Raw genomic sequence first — 27,883 nt, forward strand, 5'->3', positions numbered from 1 at the left:
ACGTTAAAACCATCCAACTAAGTTTGTTTTGGGTAAAAACCCCACAAACTAAGTATTTAACGAAAAACTCCCTAAACTAATGAATTAAACTCTGATAGGTCATAATTACTATTAAACCAGTAAATCTTTAGTTTAGGGGTTTCTACACTAAGTAAACATAGTTGAGGAATTTTACCATTAAAATGAAAAAATTCAAAATATTGTAATAGGAGGATAAATTTTAAAAATACATTTTATAAATTAATGTGTAAGCTTCTATAAATGACTTAGAACCTCTTATAATAATATAAAACGTCTGATTTTTATAAATGTATTTATAATTTTATAAATGATTTATAAAGCATGCATTGAATTATTAGACATTAATAGTTATTATGATACTTTATATACAAATATAATTCTTTCTATACGAATATAAAATCATTATATCAATTCAAATAAACACTTTTGTTTATTATTTTATGTAATTTGTAAATATATAAAAAAATTGATCGCATTATTACTCTTTCATAGTTTCAACAATTAGTTACCATAAATAATTATTTCTAATACTATGTAGATTATTTGAAAAGCTATAATTGAATTATCCTTTCCTTTTAGATATAATTATAATAAATAAAATTAAAAATCATCGGTCAATCAAATTATAATAATTTGAAGAGTTTATTTATGTTCAACACGTAATAAAAAATCACTTATGTGACTTCTCAATCAATAAATACTAGGATTTATATTTTTTATAAATAATTTATAACATTAAATAAATAATTTTAAAATTCTGATAAATTTATTTTTTAAACAACGATAAATAATTTAAAAATAATATTAATAAACATGTTTGGATTTTGTAATATTTAAAATAGTTATTATATAATTATATTCGAATACAATTCATCAAGTAGAGTATAAAACTATTATAATTATCTTATATAAAAATTCGTTCATTATATTTTATAGTTTATAAATATTAAAAGTAATAAATATAACATTATTACTCTTTCTATAATTTCAAGATTTAGTTGCCATAAATTGTTTTTTGTAATATTCTTTAGATTATATGGCAAGTGATGTTAAATGTTTTTAGACTTACCTTAAATTTTTTGATTTAATTTAAATAAATAAAAATTAAAAACAATCGACCAATCAAATTATAACAACTTTTGAAACTTCACCTATGAGCGACACGTCACCAGATCTCACTAAAGTGACTTTTCTTTTAATATATAGGAGGATTGATATATATTATAATATATATGTGTCTATCAATTTTTAAAACATTATAAGTTTACGGTATATCTTTTTTATTGAATTGATTGTTTCAAACTTTCACATATATTTGTATCTTCTTCTATATATATATATATATATATTCAGATTATTATTTCATAATTAAAATCGTAACTATATATATAAAGATTAGTAAAATATTGTTTTATTGTCATATTCAAAGATATTGTAACATTTCATAAATTTAGAAAGTTTTTTAAAAAATAGACTTTTCGCTTCATAGAGTTATATTATCGAGTAAATATTTAATCATTTAGTTTTTGTTTCATTTTTAAAATAAACTAAATAGTTTAAAATTTGTTTTCATTGGTTTAAGGTAGTAAAGATTAATCATTGTTAGATAATATGATTTTTGTTATTTAAAAAAATCTTTAGAATTTTAAAAGTTAACATCGACAAATATTTAAATATTTAACATATGGAGGTATAGTATTACAACATTAAATTATATCTACTTAATTTATACTATCTATAAATCTAATGGATCATCTATTGTTTAAATTTAATTATTGATAGCCCAATAAAAATTTCTGGTAGACTTAAAATTTAAATTATAAGATTAGGGATTAAATATAGCATGACTTTCTAGGGATAAGTCCATTAGGTCCATTTTTTATAAAATCACACATGAATCAAGATTGTGACTTCTGTTTTAATATATAAGTCCATTACCTCTGTATTTCTTTTTTTTTCATAATAGAATTTATCATTAAAATTGAAATGAATAATTTTACAAATAAATTACCCAAAAAATAGTTTATGTAATTCATCTATCTATCCTATTAAAAGTGAAGTACAAATGAGAATTTACCCTCACTTCTTCTCATTATTTACAACAGACTGCCACTGGTTTTAATTAAAGAGTTTTTACTTATTTATCCATCTACCATCTCTAGTGATCGGGCCAAACCTCATTAACCAAGCCCATTTCATTTTTTCTACTTTTTAATGGGCTACGTTATGTTTTAAGTGAATTAATCTGTAGCTGGGCCTAATTACCTTCTATCTAACCATCTTTAACCAGCTATAATCTCTAACCATAAAATTTGACTCATAATCATATTTCACATAAGCACAAACTTATAACAACTTTTTGTAAAGATATTTTTAAAAGGACATCGTAACAAGTAGTTAACAAAAATATTCCTATACTGGACTTTGTTTATTGCATAATATATTCCAATGAAAACCAGTTGGTTTGGCAAATTCACATTATAGTAGAAAGCATTTGGTTTTCTTATTTATTAAATCATTATATTATAGATCAATATTACTCGAGAAAAAACAAATTTTCAAAAATAAGATCAAGATTTTCGAATATCGTCCTTCCACATGTCATTAAAACAATATATCTGATAATATCAATTCAAAATCTTAACAAATCAACTAACTATCCTTTAAATCTTAAAATATCTTAAATGCTTAACATAACAATCTGAAATGGACCTTGGTTTATGATAGGTGATTTTAATGAAATAACATGCCACGAAAAGAAAGCGGGAGGAAGACAACGCGCTGATAGTTCCTTCCTTCCTTTTAAGCAGATGCTTAATGATTGTGGAATGCTAGAATTTCCTTTCACAGGGGACATGCTTTCTTGGGTGGGGAAGAGAGCAGGAGGATCAACAGTTCGATGTCGTTTAGACAGAGCAGTTGGAAATGCGGATTGGCATGAGAGGTTTCCCCACTCTTCTGTGAAGTATATGAGGCTATGGAGATCGGACCATCGTCTGATTCTTGCAGATATACTCACAAAGCCAACGAGAAGGTCCAAGAAGTTTAAGTTTGATAAGAGATGGCTGGATAATGAAGAGCTGCGGCAAGTTATCCTTGAGGGATGGAAGTCTCCTGATCTTCCTTCCAATGCGACTATCATGGAACATATTTCAAGTTGCAGGAAAGCTTTGAGTGAATGGAGGAGGCAAAATAATGTCAATTCGGCAAAACTAGTAGAGGACCTTAAAGAAAAAGTGGAAGGCTTGTATGCCGATGATAGTGCCACGACTGAGGAGATTGCAGCAGCCCTGAAGGAACTCTCGGATGCGCTTAAATCAGAAGAAATGTTCTGGAAACAGAAGAGTCAGGTGTTTTGGCTGAGAGAAGGAGATAGGAATACAAAATTCTTTCATGCCTTGACGAAGCAACGAAGAGCAAGAAATAAGATCACGCAGCTTGTAGATGAGAATGGAAATATTGTTGAGGACGACGAGGGTCTAGTAGCCATTGCTACTATTTATTTTAGGCAGATTTTCGAATCATCTAATCCGGAGGAAATTGAGGAGGCACTAGCTCATGTTCCAACGACGATCACTGGGGCTATGAATGACAACCTTACAGCTCCGGTCTCTGAATGGGAGGTCAAATTAGCGCTTTTTGCCATGCATCCAGAGAAGGCCCCAGGACCAGATGGGATGACTGCGCTTTTCTACCAGAAATTCTGGGATATTGTAAAGGAGGATTTAACTCTTATGGTTAACAAATTCCTTTTTGAGGGAACGATGGCGAACGGACTAAATGATACAAATATATGCCTTATCCCGAAGGTAACGAAGCCCAATGCGATGACTCAGTTCAGGCCCATTAGTCTGTGCAATGTCAGCTACAAGATAATCTCTAAAGTCTTATGTCAGAGGTTAAAGAAAGTGCTTCCTGGTTTGATATCAGAAACCCAGTCAGCCTTTGTTGCTGGGAGACAGATTTCAGATAATGTCATGATTGCTCAGGAGATGTTTCACTCTCTGAGAACCAAACCAAGTGGGCGCAATAAAAGGATGGCCATCAAGACAGATATGAGCAAAGCATATGACAGGATGTAATGGTCCTTTATCGAAGCTGTTCTGCGTAAGATGGGATTCTCAGAAATCTGGACCAGCTGGGTCATGCGATGCATTACATCGGTAAAGTATAAGGTCCTTATGAATGGAGAGCCAAGAGGAAATATTACTCCAGGTAGAGGACTACGTCAAGGAGATCCTTTGTCTCCTTTCATTTTTATTCTATGCACGGAAGCGCTCGCTAGCCTTCTTAATCATGCAGAGAATCAAGGGAGGATAACGGGGATGCGTGTCACACGCACGTGTCCGTCGGTATCCCACCTTCTCTTTGCTGATGATAGCCTTTTCTTCTGTAAGGCGGAGCCCCGTGAATGTGAAGAAATAATGAAAGTAGTCAGGAAATATGGTCATGCATCAGGTCAATGTATCAACTTTGATAAATCGTCCTTACTCTTTGGTAAGCGGATTAGTGCAATTGTTAGACAAGAGATAAAAGATGTGCTTGGGATACAGAATGAAGGAGGAATGGGAACTTATTAAGGCATTCCCGAAGACATAAGTGGTTCTAAATGCAAACTTTTTGCATTCCTGAAGGATAAGCTGATGCATAGAGTAAATGGATGGACAGGTAGATGGCTTTCAAAAGGTGGAAAAGAAGTGCTGATTAAATCCATTCTGCTCGCTCTTCCGACATACGTCATGTCGACTTTCCTTATCCCATTGGAGATATGTGAAAACTTAGCTAGTGCTATCGCTCAGTTCTGGTGGAGCTCGAATCCACCAAAAAGAGGGATACACTGGGCGAAATGGGGCAAGGTTTGCCTACCCAGAGAGGAGGGGGGGGATTGGTTTCCGCATGATCCATGAGTTTAATCTGGCTTTGTTGGCAAAACAACTATGGAGACTAGTACAATTCCCTGATTCTCTGGTGGCCCGTGTACTACGGGGGAGATATTATAGGCTGAGTTCTCCACTGAGAGTAAACGCTGCTACTGGCCCATCCTATGTGTGGACGAGCATTTCTGCTGCAAGGAATCTGCTATTACTGGGCATTCGACAGAAGATACACTCTGGCTATGAGGTCAAGGTTTGGGAGGATCCATGGATTCCAACGAATCCCGCGAGGCCAGCCGCCCCAATGGCACCAGTGATGCACCCTAACATGCGGGTAAGCGATCTTATTAATCAGGAATCGAAGGATTGGGATGTGGGATTACTGGAGAACTATCTTCATCCTGATGATATACCATTCATAAGGAGTTTGGCCATAAGCTCAACTCATCGTCGAGACTCTTACTGCTGGAACTTCACAAGGAATGGTCAGTACACGGTCAAGTCTGGATATTGGGTGGCTCAGAATTTATTGAATAAAACAGAGGAAAGGGAAGTTTTGGACCCAAGTATTATAAAGCTCCAAGCGTTTGCGTGGAAACTGAAGGCTCCTACGAAAATATGTCATCTTATATGGCAGTTGTTAACTGGTCATGTGGCAGTAACAAGGAACCTGGTAAGACGCAATATGAGATGTGATAACTACTGCCCAAGATGTGGAGAAGTAGAGGAGACTGTTACACATGCAATTTTTGAATGTCCACCAGCTCTTCAAGTTTGGTCTTTAGCTTCGACTCCGACAAGCCCGAACATCTTTCCAGTATCAAGCATCTACACAAATATGGACTATCTTTTTTGGAGGAAAAATAGCATTATTGAGCCTGATCGTGATAGGGACCCTTATCCCTGGATAATATGGTACATTTGGAAGGCTAGGAATGAGAAACTCTTCAGGGGAATAGATCGAGATCCTTTGGAATTAGTCCGACATGCGGAGAGCGAATGCCAAGCCTGGTTTGATGCTAATGATGTGGTACAACCTGTGGCACAAACTAATACAGATGAGGAGCCCCAAGTTATAAGCTTGGGAAATATTTGCTTGTTAGATGGATCTTGGACATCTTCTGCTAACTTTAGTGGATGCGGATGGACGTGGATGGATAGTTCTGGGAATGCACAGCTTATGGGGACAAGGAATTTCCCTAGGCGCGAATCAGCCTTGCATTCGGAAGTCGAGGCACTGCGATGGGTGATGGAGAATATGCTGCAACATTCGACCTGCCAGAGCTTTGGGACAAACTGTAAGGAACTGATAGCAATGGTGAAGGACCCTCAGGCGTGGCCAAGCTTTGCGATGGAATTGGAGAGGATAGAGACGCTACAGATATGCTTTCCGGATTTTAAAATCACTCACGTTCCACGGACACGCAATCAGACTGCTGATTTTTTGGCTAAGACTGCTAGATCCTTCCATAGGGAGTTATGTTTTATTGGTTGTTCTATTCCGGTTTGGTTACCCAGGCCACCTCAAGTTTGAGTAATAGAATAGCCTTTTGACTTCAAAAAAAAAAAAAAAAAAAAAACAATCCTCTACATTTAAGGTCTCACATTTATAATAATTAAAAGAAATACTTGCTAATCACGATAATATAGGTCTGATTGATTACAACCAATTTTAAATATCAAAATTTTAACCTCCCTAATTACGTGATCAAAATTGTAACGACAAAAATCTTTAAAAAATATTCGAATATTAAGTATATTCCTTATCTTGAACGACTTGCTCATCAAATTTTATAATAATTAGTTTAGATTTACCTATCATCAATATATCACACACAAATATATATATATATATATCCTTCATTCTACGTTCAATAACAACATTCATTTTGCGATCTAAACCAAAACACATAAAATGGCAAACAATGTAAGTCTCACGCCTGTCAAAGACTTGAAACCATTTAAGACTAAATGGCGATCTCAAGTGAAAGTGCTACTACATTCATGGCTGCAAAACACTGGTTTTGGTCTTCAAATTCTTCTGACCGATGAACAAGTAAGTTTCAAAACGCAATAAATCATTACTTTAGTGTTCCTTAATATGCGAAACTTACATTATGAGTGTGATTGGTTATTCTTAGAGTAAATGAGAGAAGTATATATAAGTGGAAAATGGAGAAAAAGTAAAAGTGGGAAAAAGAAAAAAGTAGAGTAAATATGTTTACTCTTGAATAGGATAGAGTAAATATGTGTCTATGTTTTACTCTATTTAAATAGTAATCAGAGGAAAAAAATCAATACATATTTTCGCTTGATTGGTAGTTTTGTAGAGTAACCAAGAGTAAAACATTTTTCATCTTAAAGTTTTACTCCAGAAGTGACATTCAGTTACACCCTATGTGGTGCTTCTTTTGTAGGGTGAAAAGATTAGTGCTACGTGCAAAAGGAATCACATTTTGAGTGTCCAACGAAAACTACCCCTGGGAAAATGGCGTGTTCTCACAACGTTTTCCGTTTCGCAAGCATCAGGCCAATATCGGCCAACAAGCCATCCATACAAGATAACGATCAGTGACGAAACTGTGATAACAAATTCTGACCTAATTCAAGATAGCATCTTCCTGTCTCTTGCCAGATACGAAGACATCATTGATGGGACCGTAAAGACCAACTTCCTTATTGGTAATACCTATATGTCAATGTTTCGGATATTTAGTTTCAGTTTCTGGTTTTGAATGTTCTTCTGTATACTAATGTGTTTTGTTCATCTTACAAATGTTATGGGGAAAATCGTAAGCCTTGAACCAGTTCAAACCGTCCAAGTTAAAGGACAGGACCGGAAAAAGTTCAATTTTGTTTGGTTGATGCAAAGTAAGTTTTTTATAAATTTTTTTTGGCTTGCATACACGATTTTCTGATTTACTTGCGCTAATAGCTGTGCTTTTTTAGTGGTAAGGACCTTGCATGTTGTTTATGGGGGAAATATGCAGAGCAATTAGAGGCTTATGTTGAACATGAACCACTGATCTGTTTGATCAGGTTCTCCAAAATCAGTTTTTACAAAGGTATTTTTTATGCGTTTTCATATTATTGTATTCTTTTTATGTGCCTAATTCTATCTGGGTGTTAATGGGTGAGGTGCAAATCAAAAATACTTTTGATGCATCCATTGTTTATCTTGATCCAACTATGGAGGAAGCATTACAGTTCAAGGAGAAGTAAGTTTTGATAAACTTATTTTTTTGTTATATCTTGGTAATTTCCTTAGACAGTTGATATTTTCTACATATATGTATAGGCTGGTGGAAGACGAGCTTCCTCTTGCTGTTATTGAGAAGAAAAATGGAAAGAAAGAAATCTTTTTTACAAGAAGATGACTGGAACAAGCTTGAGATCAATATGATTTCAGAACTCTTTGTTTCAAATTAAGTTATATTCCTAAAGAAGAGTTTTTATTTAGTAAAGTGCCACTAATCTTATTGTAATATAAACGTGATCATATATTCCTAGGTGGAGAACTGCAAAATCATTTGTTCAATTGAAGCTGTTGACACTGATTGGGCATGATTCTACTTTGGGCATGAAGGTTGCAAACATCGTGCCATAAAACTTGCATCAAACCATGACGACAACCAACTTCGGCGTTGTGAGAAGTGCCAAGTAAAAATCACAGAAAGTGATACCTGTGGAAGAGCATATTTTCAAGTCTTTTGTTTCTTATTCGAGTTTTCAATATATTTTCACACCACTCTAAATTAATTTTGTGAACTTTAATAGGTTCAAGCTTCATTTGATTGTGAGGGATGACACAGAAACATGCAAGTTGATGTCGCTAAACACTGTTGCTAAGACCATTGTTGGACATGAAGCTGTTGATCTGTGGGATGGCTCCTATAATGAGGTATGTTTGGTTTCTGCTCTTAAGCATTTGATTTAATATGCGCAAATCCTAATTTTACATGTTTACAGATTGAAGATCCAGAGCTCCTACCAGAACCTATCAGAGCTTTAGAAGGAAAATCTTTTTGTTTTGGCATTTCTGTGAACTCTGACAATGTGAGGGATGGGGCAGGAACATATAAAGTTCTTGAGGTCTGGTCTGGAGATCACATTCTTAAAGTGGAATCTCAATCCGAGCCAACCTCAATGATTGGCACATCATCTTCTACCCTGTCTTCTGGTGATGTGAGTTTGTAATAAATTAAAGTTTCGTATGTTATAGTTTTGCTAACTGTATAATTCTGTATATTAGGTGCTCATGCTGGAAGGAAACAGCCAGAATGATCCAGAAGAATGCAAAACACCTTTTGCAAAATGGAAAGAGGAAGATGCTGATCTCCCAGACATAACTTCTACTTCTAAGAAGTTGTGCACCTCCATCAAAGTAGAAAAAGAAAAGGAAGAGTAACACTGCAGAAGAAGAATGTTTTTCATTTTATGTTGGTTTTTTTTTCTATTTTTAATCTTGGTTTATTCATTAGTTTATTCAGAAACAATAAATTATTTTCCTATTTATTTGTTTTATTTATTTTAGCGATTTGAATAAGATGGATGAATGAGAATCTTGATATTTTCGCACAAAATAAATGAGTTATAAGTTTGTGCTTTCATATTATAATATTTAGTTAAGTAAATATTTAAATTCTTACACTCTTCCTAATCTACTATATTAATATGAAAGAGTCTATATTAATACAGATAAGATTATCCTATCACTAACCAAGTATCAATCTCACTGAAACAAAACAGTTTCCCTTTCAGTCCTAGCAGTTTCTAACTATATACATAAATATAGACTCTTTTTGACATACCTTATGGTCAGATATAATCTTATGATGCAAGATGAAGCTTGACTCGAAATTCCTTAGTCCATTGATCTTCGACCTGTTTTTTTTTAAAACATAAACATATTAGTACCTAGCATGGATGCTCCAGAAAAATTTTTAGAATTACAAATTTAAAACAACTAATTCTTAGCTATATATCAAAGCAATACGTTTTATATACTTCTGTAAAAGAAAGATGTATCAATTATGTAAATTTCTGTTCCAGAATATTAACATATATTATTTACTTCTATCTCTATATTATAAACAAATAAATATATTCCTAATTATTAGGTTATTGAAAATCCTATTTTGGATTTTGACACCAAAAACAAAAAAACTTTGAAACCTTCTCCTGCCACTTCCATATTCTATCGATTACATCTCAGTTTTTCCAAAAAAAAAAAACAGGATTTTCAGACTATGAAGAGGAAAAAAAACAGATTATCACCCTGGAGATCGAGCTAACAACAATCACTCCAGAAACCTTGAAGGATAAGAGAACATTCAGCAATGCAAGTCAATTTTGTTCAAATTCCATCACAAATAAAGAATTTCCATTGCGATCAGTCTATTACAGGCTGTTTGACGCTATGGAAGGAAGGAATGTTCCACCTAATACACATTCCTTATATCAGCAAATCAGTATGCTATCACCCCAGACACCAAGAAATAAACGCAGATGTGTACTTGGTAAGTGTATCATCCAAGCTTTTTTAGTCTTTTTATAAATAAGTGCTTTTTGACAGGCTCTGACATGGAAGTTATATTCGGGATTTTCCTTTTAGGACTTGATATTTTGACTAACCAAACATCAGACTCACCAAAACAGAGCAGCTGTTTGACGAATTTGACATGTAAGTGATGAAAAATTACCTGTTGCTTTGTATAGAGAATGGCGATGCCTTGATTTCAGGCATTGAAAAGATAACACCTTTTTTATTCTCTTTTGTTTAGCTCAAGTCCTGCAGCCACAGAAGCCATTCTCAACTGGTCTCTCATTTGAGCAGAGAAAAAAAAATAACACACGTAATGTTTCTGTTTTGGTCAATGCTTGCAGGCTTTTAAATTATTTTGAATGTATTCTATTCTGTACACCAATTTTTTTGTGGTATATAGATTTCTCTAGCCCAAGATTTGATGCAAAACAATTCTCAAGGACAGCAAGTCAGAAAAATTGTTTCAGAACTCCATCATGTAAGTTTGAACTTTCAATACCTGTTTTGGTTTCATTACGAGCTTGGCAGTAATCACTTCCATGCCCTTCATGCCTTTAGCATCTATTCTGCAAAAAACAAAGGATAACTCATTTAAGAAGTTGCCTGATAAGCGTCAAAGGAAAAGGACATCAAATATTTTGAAAGACATTACAAATATTGCCTTTTCTTTGGGTTCTGAAAATCAATAATCACCTTCTCCTACGGTTATTCCAAAACCCGACTTTGGAGGTTTGTTTTCACATTTTAATTAATTTATATTTTTAATCAGTCCTATAACCAATAACTTCATCTAAGCTACATTTGCATTTGTTTTGCAGCAATTGTCGATGAAACTGGCAAACTTGAATTTGATTGTAGCTCTCTAGATACTACTGATTCAGAATATGAAACTGACGATGTTGATGGACCTTCGTCTACAGCAACTACAAAAGGACAAAACAAAGATGGTATTGTCTTTTTTAAATAAAACTATTGATCATGATTGTATGATCCTTTTTTAAAGTATGTGCCTAATTTCTCAGTTGTTTTTTGTAAACTCAGAAACTGATGAAGGTGATCCAAAATATACATGTTCACATTGTGGTGCAATGATGTGGTATGGAGAACGGTTGAACAACGCCAAATTGCTAAGAATCCTACATTTTCACTATGTTGTATGCAAGGACAAGTGCAATTGCCTTTATTGAAAGAACCACCAAATGTTCTAAAAAGGTTGATGGAAGGTGATGATTCAAAAAGCAAGCATTTCCAGAAGAATATGAGACCTTATAACATGATTTTTTCATTTACTTCACTTGGTGGGAAAGTAGAGAGATCTGCTCAAAAGGGAAAAGGACCACCAATGTTGGTTCTACAAGGTGAAAATCATCATCTGATCGGCAGCTTAACTCCTAATAATGACAGTCAAGCAAAGTTCGGACAGCTTTACATAGCTGACACAGAAAATGAAGTTGAGAACCGAGCAAAATGTTTGAGGTAATAACTCTGTTATATAACGTGGTTTACATGAAATTTGTATTAAATAATCAGTGTACTTAGAATTCTGATCTTTTATTCACTGTTTTGCAGACCAATAAGAAGGCTAATCTGAGGAAAGATATTATTGAGAAGTTGATGAAGATGTTGGATGAAGTGAATCCATGTGTTAAGAAGTTTAGAACAGCGAGAGGTCGATTTAAAATACAACCAGAAGATTCATTTCATATGAGGATTGTAAGTGATCGATCTAAGGATGGGAGGACATATAATACTCCCACAGCTTCTGAAGTTGCTGCTCTCATACCAGGAGATTTATCTCTAGATATGGATAACATGGATACTGTACTACAACAAAAATCAGGAAACCTACTGCGAATAAGCGAGATACATGCTTCTTATCTTGCCATTCAATACCCTCTGTTATTTACTTACGGAGAAGATGGATTCAGACTTGGTATCAAGAAAGGTGTAACAAAAGCTACAAAGAAACAAAAGAAGCCTAATATAAGTATGCGGCAGTTCTTTGCTTTCCACCTTCATGAACGTAAGAATGAGTCTCATTCTCTGTTGCATTCGAGAAGACTATTTAAGCAGTCCTTGGTGGATGCCTACACTACTATAGAGTCTAATCGGCTACGCTATCTGAGATTTAATCAACCTACTTTGCGATCTGATAGTTATGACTCTATCAAAGACTCTGAGAATGCAGGAAAGGTTGATATGAGTGATCAAGGATCAGAGTTCGTGTCACCAGCTTCATTCATAGGGAGTCCTAGATATATGAAGAATCTTTACTTGGATGCTATGACCGTATGTAAGAATTTTGGATTTCCAGATCTTTTCATTACTTTCACTTGTAATCCGAAATGGTCGAACATCACAAGATATGTTAAGTCTCAGAAGGTAAAGGCAGAAGATAGATCAGATATTGTTTGTAGGATCTTCAAGATGAAGCTTGATTCATTGATGGATGACTTAACCAAAAAAAATCTTCTTGGAAAGACTGTTTCATGTAAGTTATAAATAGTGTTATATTTTTTAAAAACATGTTTTGACTTCGTTGATCATATGTCTAATAAGTGTTTTTTACAGCAATGTACACAGTCGAGTTCCAGAAACGTGGTCTACCACACACACACATTCTCTTATTCATGGATCCTTTGCACAAGTTTTCTACAACCGATGACATTGACAATATCATTTCTGCGGAGATTCCTGATAAATTGGAAGAACCTGAGCTTTATGAAGTATTAAGGATATGATGATTCATGGTCCTTGGGGAGCAGCTAATATGAATTCTCCATGTATGGAGAATGGTTTGTGCTCTAAGGCGTATCCTAAACCATTTGCTGAGAATACCACTATTAATAAAGAAGGATTTCCCGTTTTTACGAGGCGAGAACAGTCAGAGAACTTTGTCCTCAAGAATGGATTGAAATGTGACAATCGGTTTGTTATTCCATATAACAAGAGACTATCTCTATGTTTCCGAGCTCATAGTAATGTGGAGTGGTGCAACCAAGATGGATCTATCAAGTACTTATTCAAGTACATAAATAAGGGACAAGATCGTGTGACTATTGCCGTGGAACCGCCAGATCACATTGTCTCTAACGAGTTGAGCAATGAAGAGATTACTATGGAAAATATAGAAAAGAAAAGAAATGAACTGAAGTACTTTTTCGATTGCAGGTATGTAATTAATACAAAACGTTTTATAATTGTTCGATGTGATCAATTTTTCTGTTTCTAATGAGCTTTTTCTGTTATGCAGATATGTGTCTTCTTGTGAATCAGCTTGGCGAATCTTCAAATTTCCTATTCACTATCGATCAACTGCTGTCGAGAAGCTTAGTTTTCATCTACCAGGAAAACAAGTGATTACTTTTAAGGGAAATGACAAGCTGAAAGCAGTGATCAGTTGTAAGCTCATTAAAAATACAATGTTCTTAGCATGGTTCGAGTTGAATAAAATCGATGAGTTTACAAGAACACTAACTTATGCTCAGATTCCTATCTTCTATATCTTTGACAAGCGGTCTAAGAAGTTCAAGAAGTGGAAAAGAGATTTCTGTTTAGGAAGAATAAATTATGCTCCTCGGAAACAAAAAACCGCTTATTTCTTGCGCATATTGTTGAACATTGTCAGAGGGCCTACCAGTTATGATGACATTAATACCTTTGAGGGAGTTCTCTATCCTGAATACAAAGATGCGTGTTTTGCTCATGGATTATTAGATGATGATCAGGAGTACATTGATGATCTTGTAAGGAGAAGCTACGAATGCTCTGCAAGTGATCTAGGAGAGGTGTTTGTTATTATGCTTATGAGTAACACACTCTCTCAGCCAGAGGTCGTATGGGAAAACACTTGGCAGTTTTGTCTGAAGGTATAGAGCATAATAGAAGAAAATATTTGAATAGGCCAGGTATGAATAATCATTCCGGAATCATCTTTATATTAGTTTTACCTACAATTTCAATAGAAAATTTGACTAACCATGTATCTCTTATCTACAATTTTTTTCTGTAGGATTATTGTTGAGTGACGACGACAAAAAGAAGTATGCTTTACTAGAGATTGAGAAGCTCTTGAGATGTAATGGTACGTCTCTACCAAGATTGACGAAGAAGCCAAAGCTGCCAAAGACAAGTGCTTAGGATTTCAATATCTTGATAGTGGATGAGCGCATTTATTCTCGAGAAACATTGAAACTCTTGATAGAGATATTCCGAAAATGACAGATGAGCAAAAGGAAATTTATGATCGGATCCTTGCTGCTGTGAATGAAAGAAATGGTGGAATGTTTTTTGTTTATGGATTTGGTGGAACTGATAAAACCTTTCTCTGGAAGTTATTTTCTGCAGCTATTAGATGTCGAGGACATATTGTTCTAAACGTTGCATCAAGTGGCATTGCTTCTTTATTACTACCTGGTGGTAGGACTGCTCATTCAAGATTTGGTATTCCATTAAATCCAGATGACTTTTCATTGTGTACTATGGAGCCTGGAACTGATCAAGCTAATTTGGTAAAAGAATCCTCACTTATTATATGCGACGAAGCGCCGATGATGGGCAAACATTGTTTTGAAGCTTTGGATAGGAGCTTATCTGATATAGTTGGGAAGCATGCAAACCACCCATTTGGTGGAAAGTTTATTGTCTTCGGGGGTGACTTTAGGCAGGTTCTTCTTGTTAAAAACAGAGCTGGTAGGGCTCAGATAGTCTTTGCTTCTCTGAATTCGTCATATCTTTGGGAGTACTGCAAAGTTCTGAAGCTCACCAAGAACATGTGTTTGTTATCGAATGGTTTGTCACCAGAAGAGGCTGCAGATCTTAGGGATTTTTCGGATTGGATATTAAAAATTGGAGATGGTAAACTTGCAGAGCCTAATGATGGTGAAGCGGATATAAATTATGTTGATTTTTATTAGCTGGTCTCGGACGAGTGGTTGGGAGCCATGGATCGTTCCATACAGATATAGAAGAGCCCGTTCCCACCCTTTTGATTAGTCCTTTGCTTACCAGAGATCTAGCAGAGACAATACTCCACCACCCATAGGATGGAGAATATGAGCGAATCGGTTCCAGGGTTGAAGCATTCCTGTAATACCGACCTTTAAAAACTCGGGCAAATAAAGTGTTTGGATTCTCTATGATACGCCAAAGCTGTTTGCCAAGCATCACTGTATTAAAATCAGTGATGTGTTTAAACCCCAAACCTCCTTCTTTTTTATCAATACATACTTTGTCCCATAATTTCCAATGCAAACCCCTGGTACTTCCCCCTGGACTCCACCAGAATTGTGCTACCGCACTCGTCAACTTTTTTTCAGTTGCCTTAGGTAATCGATAGCATGACATCACATGATTAGGTAGGGCTGTGACCACTGATTTAATGATCACCTCTTTTCCTCCTTTTGTGGAAAACCAAAAAGCCCATCCGGTAACGCTACAATTTAACCTATCCTGGACAAAGCTGAAAACTTGTATCTTAGATCCCCCAAATTTTCAGGCAGACCCAGATAAGAGCCCATTCCGCCTAAATTATGAATCCCCTGAATATCCTTTAATTCCTGTCTGGTTGCTTCCTCAATCTTATGACCAAATTGAATCGATGACTTATCAAAAGTTATAAGCTGACCAGATACTTGCTCATATTCCTTTAAAATCCTAAGAATGGTTTGACATTCTTCTTTTTGAGCCTTACAAAAGAAAAACCTGTCATCCGCAAAAAAAACAAATGAGATATTGATGGACATTCTCTTGCCACCTTCATTCCCGTTAACTGTTTCTCTGCCTCTGCCTTTTTTATGTTTGAGATCAAAGCCTCAGTGCAAAGAATAAATAAGTAGGGAGATAGAAGATCCCCCTGGCGTAATCCTTTATGTGAAACAACAGACCGCGCGGTTGTCCATTTAGTAGAACCCGATATTGAACTGAGGTTAAACATTCCATCATCAATTTGATCCAGTGAGGGTCAAAGCCCATCTTTCGAAGTAATGCCTTAATAAAATCCTATTCCACTCTATCATACGCCTTACTCATATATGTTTTAATTGCCATAACTTTTCCTTGGCATGCTTTATTAGTCCGCAACCCATGAAACATTTCCTGCGCTATAAGAATATTATCCGAAATCAACCGTCCTGCCACAAATGCCGATTGAGTTTCTGAGATGAGCATGGGAAGATATAATTTCAATCTCTGACACAATACCTTCGAAATAATTTTATATCTTACATTAAAAAGACTGATTGGTCTCAATTCTGTCATCCTTGTAGGTCTCTCCGTTTTTGGAATCATACATATATTAGTAATATTTAGTCTAGCATCCATTTCTCCAGAAACCAAAAAATCATTCACCAGCTCCACCAAATCTTCCTTAATAATGTGCCAAGAGTGTTGAAAAAATAACGCTGTCATACCGTCCGGTCTAGGTGCCTTTTCTGGGTGCATCAAAAAAAGAGCCTCTTTAACCTCCTCCTCCATAGCTATTCACAACAATCGTTGATTTATTTGAGGGGTGATAGTCGGTGCAATTTCCATCAGGAAATCATCAAACTCTGATGGTGAAGAAGATGTAAATAAATCCTCAAAATAACTAACTGTCACCTTTTCTACCCCATTATCCTCTGTAATCCAATTCCCATCGACATCATGTAATCCAACAATTCTGTTACGTATCCGTCGCTGTTTTGTCAAAGAATGATAGAATTTTGTGTTGAGATCTCCAGATGAGTGCCATATATTCCTACTTTTCTGGTGCCAATATTCTTCTTCTTCCCTATAAGCATCTTGTAATTTCCTAGACACTTCCAGTATATCCTCTTGAGTCCTTGTGTTATCTGTCTGTACCTCCTCCAGAGCTTGCTGTAATTCATTTATTTTTTCCTTTCCATAAGGTGGATTGTTTTTCCGCCATTTAGCAATTTCATGACGACAATTACTAATTTTTGCCACGATATTCTTCACTGTACCCTCATTTCTGTCTCCCCTAGAATCCGACCATCCCATTGATATTGATTCCATGAAAACCTCTCTTCCAATCCATCTCTTATCAAATCGGAATTGTCCTTTCTTCCTAGGAACTTTATCTTCTAAATAAGCCACCACTGGTCTATGATCAAATGCCACCATTTTTAAATATTCTGTATAAGAGCATGGGAATAAAGTATGCCATTCTTTATTTGCGAAAACACGATCAAGACGACATCGAACCATCACTGCCTCTTTCCCTTTTCCTCTTCTCCCTTGCCATGACATTTTATTTCCCCTCGCCGGAAATTCCAGTAATCCACTGTTTCTGATCATATTATTGAAAGGAATAAAAGAATCTGCGTTTCTTAAAGCTCCTCCGTCTTTTTCATGGTTCCCTGTGATCTCATTTAGATCGCCAATAACGAACCAGGACTCGGATCGTGAAAGTCCATATCTAGTTAAGCGCTCCCATACGTGTTCCTTCAGTTGTTGATTTGGATCTCCATACACAAAAGTTATATAAGCTGTTTTCCCCATGACCTCTGTTTCCACATCTATCATCCGGTTACTAGAATATAGCACTTTAACTTGATACTCATTATTATAATAAAGTGCTAATCCACCACTTCTTCCCATTGGATCCACTGTGACCAAATTATCGAAACCCAAGTGGGCTTGAAAATTCTGAACAAACTCTTTCTCTTGTTTTGTTTCTGATAAAAAGAGAAAGTCAGGTTTATGCTTATGCCTTATCTCTTGTAAATAACTTATTGTTCATTTACTTCCCATTCCTCTACATTTCCAGCTTAGTACTCTCATTAAAAACGATTTTATATGGTTAGAAAAGCCAATTTGATGGGTGTAAAGAAGCCAAAAATACTCAACCCAAATCTTGTCCTTGTGTAGTAACTTGGCATATAATAGCTCCATGCCATTTTTCCAAACTGTATCATAAACAATTTCATGTATTTGCCAATCCAATATCTCCCTCGTTCCAAAATAAGCGTGATTTAATATACCATTTCTAGTGATGTACCATACTAAAAGATAACTTTCAATTTTTATAAATCCCATATATCCATTATCATAACCGTTGTAACCCCAGCACCAAAGCAATATACAGATAAAATACATATACTCCATCACATAACCAATAATTAATATTGTGAGAGCCATCGAAAAGATTTTTTTCTATCCAATGGGCTCCATACATTCCTCTCCGTACTTGTGACTGTCCTGCTTTATGTACCTTGATCAACAATCCCATCGCATAAGAGCCAAATCTCTCGTAACCATGTTTGAAGCTATCAACCTCGATCTACTCTCTCGGCTTAAGCCCATTCTCCGCATGGCAAGTACCCTCTGTGTTGGGTTAAATGAGACCCAACAGAGTGAATGCATCCAGAAAGGGAGTCTGAAATCATCATCCCAGTATCCAAACCAGTAAACCGTTCCAAGAAGCCACAGTAGTCCCCTTATATCAATGCTCCACATATTTTCTTCGTCTTGTGACCACGATTTTGTACCATACGAAGACCCAAATGTTGTATGCTGGCCCGCTTTCTTAAAACAACAAGCTCTCTCCCTAACTCCTGCCCATAGTATCAACGTGCTGTTCCTGCACCAAAGACAATACCCAATGCAATACAACATATTGTCATATGATGCTACTTGAAAAAACCATAATGCCTTAGTGCCAATCAAACATAGATCCATGCAAGTAACCTCATACTGTAAGCCCTCATTCTCCTGCGATCCACGAACTTGATAATAAACAAAATCAACAAGGGAGAATACTTCATACCATGAGACCAAAAACCATAAAACCGAGAACCAACAGACCCAATTTTTATTCCAATAGTTAATCATATTTAAAACTGAACTGACAATCATAAAAATATGAAAAACCATAACAATAATAAAATCCATAACCCTTATGCTTACTATGATAATACTCATAGAGCTTAATAAAAAACCGAGACTACTAATACCACGAGCGAACCCCTGCTCTCTCCATCTCCTTCTTATACTCTGATCCATAAAATTATGGTTTAGGAGGTCCCATATTCGGGTTTGAGGGGCCCTTATTCTCCATCTGCTTACCAGGTTCACCATGGCGCGTTCCAGTTTTACCTACAGCTCTTTTACGTGGGGAAACCAGAGCCTTGGCAAGTCTCATTTTTGTGCTAGCTGTAGTGCTTATCGTCGGCTCGAACAGCCTTTTGCGAGATCCATTTTTCTTCCCCACATCACCATCAGCCATATCCTTATCATCCTCAACCTTAGTCACTTCTTCAACCTCGCGATTCTCCTCTCCACTTGCCTGCTCTAACTCTCTCAATGCTTCCTCCATCTCCCCTTCAGAGCATTCCTTGAGATCAGCCGCGTCCATGTCAACACCATGCTCTAGAAAAACCCCCCTTATCTCATCCATTTCCATGATCCTGTCTGTATCAGCACCATCATCAACCTCAGTTACATTGCCTATCAAACTCTTCACTACTTGTAACCCACTCTCTGTGTCCATTGGATCCGAAATGACAGCTGCTCCTGTAGCTTGAGTCTTAGCGAGCTCCTCCTGAAACTCAAGTGAAGGTACATTCTGTTGAGCTATCTCAACTGTCTGATTACCTTTGCCCACTTTGGCTTCAGAGCGTTGTAGCTGCCCCCTCCTCCCGTTCTTCCACGTGAGAGCCTTGCATCACTTGTTGATCTCCTACTTGTCCAGTTACTTGTCCAGGTATGCCCCTACCCCTTTCTTCCTGAGCAACCACTCTTGCTTCATCCATACGTGGCATTCTCTGCCTAGACCCCTCTCCATCTCCTCTGTAATTTCCCCGGTTATTAAGCGAGATCTTGTTCCCTTTCTCAGTTACACGCCTCCATTTGTGATCATTTTCCTCCACCATCTTCCCTTTGCCCTTACCATAATACTCCCTTCCATCTCTTTCCTTCTGCTGATTGCCCGTGTTCCCGTTGATGACAACGCCCTTGTAACTCCTGGCCCTCTCCTCATGCTTTCCACCTTCAAACCACCCGCTATTACCATCTCTATTCTCCCTCTTCCTCTCCGGACCCTGCTTCACCTCTGGTTTAGCATGAAGACACCTCTCTTCCTTATGGCACAAACTAGCACAGATTGAGCAAAATCCAAACAGTTTCTTGTACCGTAGAGTGATCGCCGCTTCCTCCCCATCATAAAACTTCCTCCTTTGAAGTCCACAGTGGTCTACAAACAGAGTTGTTGAAAACCATCTACTACCACTTGAACTCTTGAAAGCTCAAGATCCACCCTCCCAAGTGTGCCACCAATGCTCTCGAAAGTGGGAAGCGTCTTGAACTCCATTGGAACACCTCGCACCCGAACCCAAAATGGTATTTCTGACGGGAACAATTGTGACTTCCTAGGTTGCCACCTTGCAAGAGCCAGCATCCAAGAGTCAAAATGATATGGTTGCAGCTTCAGCACGGCTTCAATCTCTTCCTCCGTCTGAAAATCGAACTGGAACTCCCTGTGACCCAAATCTGTGCCCACCACACGGTCCTCCAACTTCCAAATCTTTGGGATGTTCTGTAGCAGCGCCTGCATCTCTTGCTCAGCTGGATTCATGCACCTCCCAATCAAAGTCTTTGCATATGTCTTGATGAGAGCCGAATTATCAAAATGCGGAACCGATGTCTTTAATCTTTTCCGAGTGTTCTCTCCCTCCTTCATGGCTCCACCAGTTCCCAATAGCTGTCCCTGTGTCATGATGAACCACACAACACCCAAATCTAGTTTTTTATCAAAGCGAAAAGCTAGGAAATTTGAGAGTGTGATGTAATAAACACCACCCCCACCACGCGTTTTATATTGTCTCCACATTCCTATTTCCTCTACCAAAACTATGCTGTCATTAGTACCAAATCTGTCAATAGTAAAGGCATGATTATCTATACGAATCCAAATAATCCTCAGTATCTTCAACCCACACTTAACCCGTATCAAATCAAATCCATAAGGATTGATTGCAATCCTCGCATAAAAGAGTAGTATTCCTTTAGTTATGCGATCCAAAATAATACCTGAATATTCTTGTGATCGCAAATTGAAGAAGATCCATATCACAATCCATACGAGGCCGTCATCTCTTTCCTTAAATTGAGATGCTCTGAATCTTGTATCCATAAACCCGAATCGTGTATCCATTTACATCAATCGCTGGGTCGTCCTCACCAGAACCTTCCCAAGATCTGATTGATTACCTTCCCAAATCAGCCGAGATCCCTCGATTCCTCTCGAGGAGATCATCCCAAACCAACCATAATCCCCACTCCTCCATCGATTTCCTGGATCCCAATCTCGAAACTCCATCAAAACCCTAAACATGAATCGCCATCGCCGTCGCTTTTGTTGAGAGCATTTTTTTTCTAGGAGAACGGATTTAGCAACCGATTATGTTCTTCGCCCAAAAATATTATATATCCACTTTTAAAATTTATAAATATTTTCTTTTTAATATATGTGATTTGAAAATCCAATATGAGAAAAACGAGGTTAAACTTAAAAATATACAAAACTATATAAAAAGAAAATAGAAATAGAATTTTTAATAATAGTAATAGATAATATTTTAAATTCATTAAAAATATTTTTATAATTAACCGCCTTGAAAATTAACGTAACAACAACGTAGAACTTCCTAAATAATATTGTAGAGACTAGGTTCACCATCCACACTACAAGCAGAGATATATTAATATATTAATTTATTCTTAGGTGACGTAGAAATTATTAATACATAATATTTACAAAATTGTATTATACGAAAATAGGTTAAAAAGTGTCTTGTTTTCTTATATACTATTTTACCTTGGTCAATCGATTCACTTGTCTCTAACATATCCAACATCTAACGATTTTCCAGAAAGTGGTGGCGAAAAGTATATGTAGTTGATTGTTAGTGTCCCACGTTCGAGATACTTATGGTTTTCGTTGTTTCGTTTACTTTCAATGTCACCATCCTGTTTTTTTTTCAAAAAAAAGGTATATGTACGTTTAAAGAATATATCTTGTTAATTCTTTTATAACTTAAGCATTTGATTTGTGATTAGTTATGTTACTAAATTTCCATTTTTATGTTTTCTTAACAAATTTGAGCTGTATGCTACATGTGTATAATCATAATTGAAGAAGTCTAGTTTATTACCGCTTCCTCTGTTTTTTCTATGTTCAAATTTCATTTTGTAATAAAATTAAAACTAATTATAAGGAAAATAATTTACATAATTTAGTTGAAATACAAATTTGATCTAAAATTTTTGGTTTAAAATTTTATATAAGTGATATATTTCATAAATAAGTTTTGGTAATGTATCGTATATAATCTGTGGTTATAACTTTTTTTGGACATTACTGGTTACAATGTTATATAGTGATTACATATTAGCATTCTATTAGAAATTGAACCAATAAACCTCGTGGCCATATATAATTCAGACCGTCTTATGTTTTTCATGTATAATTCTTTCAGAAGATTATGAATAGCATAATGGATTATACCACCGGATTTTTGTGTAATTTACATACAACTGATTTTGTTATGTTATTTATTGCAATATTAAGTTACAAAGATGTCCATTAGTGTATGCATATCTTTGTAAATAACATAACAAAATCAGTTGTATGTAAATTGCACAGAAAGACAATAATAAAACATTATTTGGGATTTAAAAGGGAAGTGTAACCATTAAAACTTAATCTTCTAAATCCTTTGGTCGGTGGTAGATTAGATCATTAAAGAAAGGTGTTTGTACAGGATTCGGTCGATTAGAATGATAACTTAGAAAATGGGGTGACTAAAGACGTTTTTTTTAGAATCAACACAGTGGGTTACAAGACTGATCAAAGGTAAGGAGACAAGATCAGAGATTCAAACGACAAGATCAAAGAGATGATTAGGAAACCCTAAATCTAGCCGCTTAGTATGTGATTTCTCCCAAAGTCCTCTTCTCGTTCTCCTTTGTTCCCTTCTTATAGTACCCTTGTCCGTGATGCCCTAATCGCCTTGTCTTTTGGGCCCAGTCGCCAAAGGCCGAGTATGCGGGCCTTGGCACTGTTCCCTCTAAGCCGAGTATCGTCGATCGGCTTGACTGATCGGCTAAAAGTACTCTGGAGCCGAGTCAACACCTCTAGCCGCTAAGCCGACTAAACCAGCTAAGTTCATTGGGCTAGGGCCTGTTATTTGACGGGCTTTGTGGAGGGATGTAATCCATCTCCTACAATAAGTCCCCCCCCCCCCCCCAGTTCACTTGTGAGCGGCATAGCGGTCTTAGTGAATTTGTGGGTTAGGTTCGTTCGGATAATAGGTCCTAGCGTGTTTAGTCGTACGCTGTTTGATCGACGTTCCTAGTCGCTCAGAGTGATACTTCCTTATGACCCGGTTTACTCGTCGAGGTTTTTATCGTGGGGAAACGTTTCACTCGGTTAGAGCGGTCTCACCGGTTTGCGTTAGAAAGCCGGTTCGAGCGAGAAACTGAACTGTCATGAGCAAGCCTTTGGTCGTATGCTGCTCGATTGACGTTTCCAGTCGCTCAGAATGATGCTTCTTCATGACCCGTTTTACTCGTTGAGGTTTTTATCGTGGGGACACGTTTTACTCGGTCAGAGCGATCTCGCCGGTTTACGTTAGAAAACCGGTTCATACCGAAATCAGGGATTGAATTTGGTAGAGCGCCTTGATTGAAAGTCGGTTTGAGCGAGAAACTGAACCGTCACGAGTAAGCCTTTGGGTATTTAGGCGGCCCTTGAGGCCCATTTAGGCTTCTGTAGACCTAATGATTGCGCTTCGGAGGTCGTGCCCTCGTTTTTGCTATAAATAGGTTCTTCCCCTTTGCTTCCGTCATTCTTCTCTGCAAGCTCAGGTATTACACTTTCTCTCCCTTCTCTCTAGATTTACTTTCTCTCTCTAGATACGCCTCTAGGATAGCGTAGTTTGCTTTAATTGCCGATCTAGTCGTCCCCGAGTCGACGGTCATGACTTTGAAGAGTCGATTATCTCGCGAAGAGAAAGGGAAAGATATCGCTGATTCTCCGAGTCCGGCCAAAGACACGGACGGTAACCCGCTAGACGAGTTTGAGTTGATCCATCGGGATGCTCTCAGAGACACGGAGAATATGAGTCTTTCTCAACGCCTTCTAGTCGCCGACGCTCACCGACAATTTCGAGAGGAGGAAAGAGGGCAGATTGAAGACGAGGAAGACGCCGAGGGCGGAAGAAGCCTTGAAGACGATGCTGGTAATGGCTCTGAGGCACTTGGAGCAGTCGCAGGGTCCAGTAAGCGAGCTCGTCGAGTAGTTGGTTCTAACCGATCGGAGCGTCTCCCTGTGATTCGGAATATCCCCTACGACCAGATCGACTGCCGTCCTGTTATTTACCATCCAGGCGGGATCTTTGAGGAGCTCCCCCGTCTTTCTCCCGAAGTGCTGCGTGATCCGCGGGTTCAGTCGTGGGAGAACGTGTTTAGCTCTTGCTCCTCCGACAAGACCGTGAAGGATTTGCTGAGGCGATGCGGCGGTGCCGGTGTTACTTACCTTATCCCTTCTACTGAGCAGCGTCCTTGGTCGCCCCCGGTGGGATATCAGTGTGTATACGAGTCTTACTTCAGCGACCATACGAAGCTCTGGTTTCCTATTCCTCGGCTGATTACGTCGTACGCGTTCCGCAGAGATATTGCTATCTCTCAGTTGTTAAATGGATCGCTACGCATAGCCGTGATGCTGATGGTTATGGCGGCGGAGCTGGATATCTCGATGAGCGTGAGGGTATTTGAAGAGTTAACCACCACGAAAGCGGAGCCGAATGGGATTTTCTCGGTGAAAATGCGTGCGAGCTACAACGTCTTAACTGGTCATCCAAACAAGACGCAGGACTGGCAGCGCGCGTACTTTTACATCAAATCTGACGAACACGCTTTTGAGGAGCCGCCTGGGGACGACTATCGCGTTTTATGGAATAAAGAACTTGGTAGAGATCTCTTAGTTTGTTTGTTCTTTACTTGACGATGCTAACTATCTTTGTTGCTTTCTTTTTGTGCAGTCCGTCACCCAAATACGATCGCTTACCCGGAGAAGTTCTTTGAGAGTGCACAGGCGATAGCAGCACACAGTCATCTTCGTTGGGCTGACCTTAGTCGCGAGTGGATCCGTCGTCAACAAGCTAGAATCGCTAGAGGTAAACTCCATTGTTTTCTTTTCTGAAAATCTTCTGACTTGTCGAGGCCAGGTTCTGCGGTTTTCTAAACTTAAACTTTTGTCTTTTGCAGTTGACTGGGAATCGAGACTTCCGTGTGTACTCGGTCCCCGTAAGTCGCGTCTTTCTTTGTTCTCTCGCAAACAACAGAAGCTCCTCAACAAAGCAAGGGAGATGGAAGGAGTCCCGGATCTGAGTGCCTTGCTGAAGGGACGACTACAGCTGTTGTCGAAGGAGTCGGCTCCTGTTGGTCCTTCTGGGGTCCCCGACTCTGGAGATCAAGGGGGTTCAAAGGAGGGAGCTTCTAATTCGAACGACGAGGGTGTTAGCGTCGAACCCCCAGCCCCGAGTCCTAAGAAGAAGAAGAAAGATAAGAGGACGACGGGAAAGTCGTCGGATGAGACCTCGCTGCCTTTGTCCGCTTCTCTTGCTACGTCGTCTGAAGGTCAAGGGACAAAGAAGAAGAAGAAGAAGAAGAGGACCCGCGACGAGGCGACTTCGCGGGACGAGGCTACCGCTATGGATGACGCGACACCCGTAGAGCGTCCCAAAAAGAAAGTTAAGAAGAAGGCCGCTGGAACTGAGCCTGGTTCTTCGGTCGTTGTGCCATCCTCGACTGATGCCGCTAGGGAGGGTGAGGTCACTCCTAACGTTCCTTTAGAGGAGAAGAGAAAGGCCTTGGTGCAAAGGAGTGGCTCTGGATCCGAGTCCGCTGGTGGCGAGAAGTCTGTCCCTGGCTCCTCTATGAGCGGAGGTCTTCGTCTCGAGGGTACTCCTTCAAAGACAGGGAGGATTGAATATCCCGATCGTGTGGAGTTTCTCTACGACGAAGCGACTCCGTTGGTTCTTAATCCACTTCGGTGTGCTGAACTGACTCGTCAGATTCGTGGCGGAACCAAAGAGTTGCCGCCGGTCGACGACCTATACTTCAAAAAGGAGTACATTGACGCGGCTATGGCGGGCAGACGGGTAAACTCGCTTTCCCCTTATTTCCCTTTCTTTTTCTTAAAAATTTTTCTAAGTTTTTATTGCTTTACGCAGAGCGACGGGAGCATGAATTATCTCGTGGAGAAGTACGACAGCACTTTGAAGCAGACGATGATCCAGCTGGGCACCTCGGATAAACTTGCACGGACCAGATTGGGCGTGATCGAGAGGTTACGCGCTGAGAACAAAAAGGCCAGCGACAAAGCGGCCAAAGAGAAAGAGGTCCTCCGAGTTAAGTTCGAGGAGTTGGAAGGCAAGCTGAAGTCTGACCGTCTTGCGAAGAAGGACGCTCTCCGCGAGAAAACCCGCTTAGAGCGATTGGTCGCTTCCCTTGAGAAGGAGAAGGCTGAGCTCGAGGGAGAGAGGGACGCCGTCGTCGGGACGCTGGTCAAAGAGAGGCAACGCCTGAGGGATTCCAGGGTTCAGGAGGTTACCCGCGAGAGGATCAGGGTCCAAACGGCTATGGCGGACAAGTCTACTCGCTGCATCGGTAAGATGAAGGGCTATATGGATCGCCTTATCGCGCGAGAGAAAGCCAAGAACTTATATGGGCAGGCTTCAGGAACCAAAAAGTGCCTCGAGATGGTTAAAGATAGCGGGATCGCGATTCCGCCGAGTATGATCAACATTTTCTCGGAGCAGGAGAAGATGTATGAGGCTGAAGTCGCCAATCTTTATCTCGAGCCGTTCTCTGAGGATGACTATGCTCTCTCTCCTCTCAACCTCCCTTCTCGATTCGTGAATGAAGAGCTCGTGGGGGTACTTGACCCGTACGGATCAAACGTTGGTCTGATTGGCCATGAATCAGCCTCCCAGTTGATCACTTCCCGCGAGGCGACTGAAGATCCAGTCGATGAGCCGATGGTAGACATTACTTCTGCTTTGTCGGAGCGTATTGTCGTTCCTGAAGGAACTACCATCGAGGAGCGCCCTGACGGGAGCGATCCCGAGGAGACCGGGGGCGCGATTCAAACAGACACGGGGGATGTAGCCGCTGAAGATCCGGTCTTGGTTTCTTCATCTGAGGAGCGGGAAGAGGACGAAGTGGGCGAGGAAGAGAACAGGTCATCATCGGTGCTTGTTGAAGGGATGGTTCCGAACCTGCCAGTTTCAGACCCTCCTGCTCAGGTCGAAGGCCTTGGCGATCAAGTTCGTGAAGAACAAACCATCGAAGCGCTTGACCCGAGTAGGGACGATCAAGACGTTGTCGTCTGATCTTGTTGTATGTTATATTTAGGATGCTTTCATCGGTGGTCTTGATA

The 27,883-nt window shown here is 38.5% G+C and overlaps 2 protein-coding genes across 2 annotated transcripts; both read left to right on the forward strand.

Annotated features, from left to right (window-relative positions):
* The first annotated feature begins 8,517 nt into the window (after window positions 1-8,517).
* LOC106430408 lies at window positions 8,518-9,303 on the forward strand. The gene is made up of 4 exons (XM_013871199.1): window positions 8,518-8,555; window positions 8,673-8,796; window positions 8,865-9,080; window positions 9,148-9,303. The coding sequence occupies exons 1-4, from the start codon at window positions 8,518-8,520 to the stop codon at window positions 9,301-9,303; spliced, it is 534 nt and encodes a 177-aa protein (XP_013726653.1).
* Window positions 9,304-10,314: 1,011 nt separating this feature from the next.
* Window positions 10,315-15,356, forward strand: LOC106430407. Its single transcript, XM_013871198.1, has 11 exons — window positions 10,315-10,366; window positions 10,471-10,578; window positions 11,259-11,387; window positions 11,482-11,536; window positions 11,653-11,890; window positions 12,010-12,931; window positions 13,012-13,166; window positions 13,250-13,611; window positions 13,694-14,250; window positions 14,453-14,572; window positions 14,665-15,356. The coding sequence occupies exons 1-11, from the start codon at window positions 10,315-10,317 to the stop codon at window positions 15,354-15,356; spliced, it is 3,390 nt and encodes a 1,129-aa protein (XP_013726652.1).
* Window positions 15,357-27,883: the final 12,527 nt, after the last annotated feature.

Source organism: Brassica napus, chromosome A3, assembly GCF_020379485.1.
Source record: "Brassica napus cultivar Da-Ae chromosome A3, Da-Ae, whole genome shotgun sequence".
NCBI classification, from domain to species: domain Eukaryota; kingdom Viridiplantae; phylum Streptophyta; class Magnoliopsida; order Brassicales; family Brassicaceae; genus Brassica; species Brassica napus.

Bases quoted from the DNA above. Each gene is read 5' to 3' on its own strand.
- LOC106430408 (XM_013871199.1), top strand. From the start codon at position 8,518: ATGACGACAACCAACTTCGGCGTTGTGAGAAGTGCCAA. The intron at 8,797-8,864 runs GTATGTTTGGTT...ACATGTTTACAG, and splicing joins GGGATGGCTCCTATAATGAG to ATTGAAGATCCAGAGCTCCT. The intron at 9,081-9,147 runs GTGAGTTTGTAA...TCTGTATATTAG, and splicing joins CTACCCTGTCTTCTGGTGAT to GTGCTCATGCTGGAAGGAAA.
- LOC106430407 (XM_013871198.1), top strand. From the start codon at position 10,315: ATGGAAGGAAGGAATGTTCCACCTAATACACATTCCTTATATCAGCAA. The intron at 10,367-10,470 runs GTATGCTATCAC...GCTTTTTGACAG, and splicing joins TTCCTTATATCAGCAAATCA to GCTCTGACATGGAAGTTATA. The intron at 13,167-13,249 runs GTATTAAGGATA...TTGTGCTCTAAG, and splicing joins AAGAACCTGAGCTTTATGAA to GCGTATCCTAAACCATTTGC.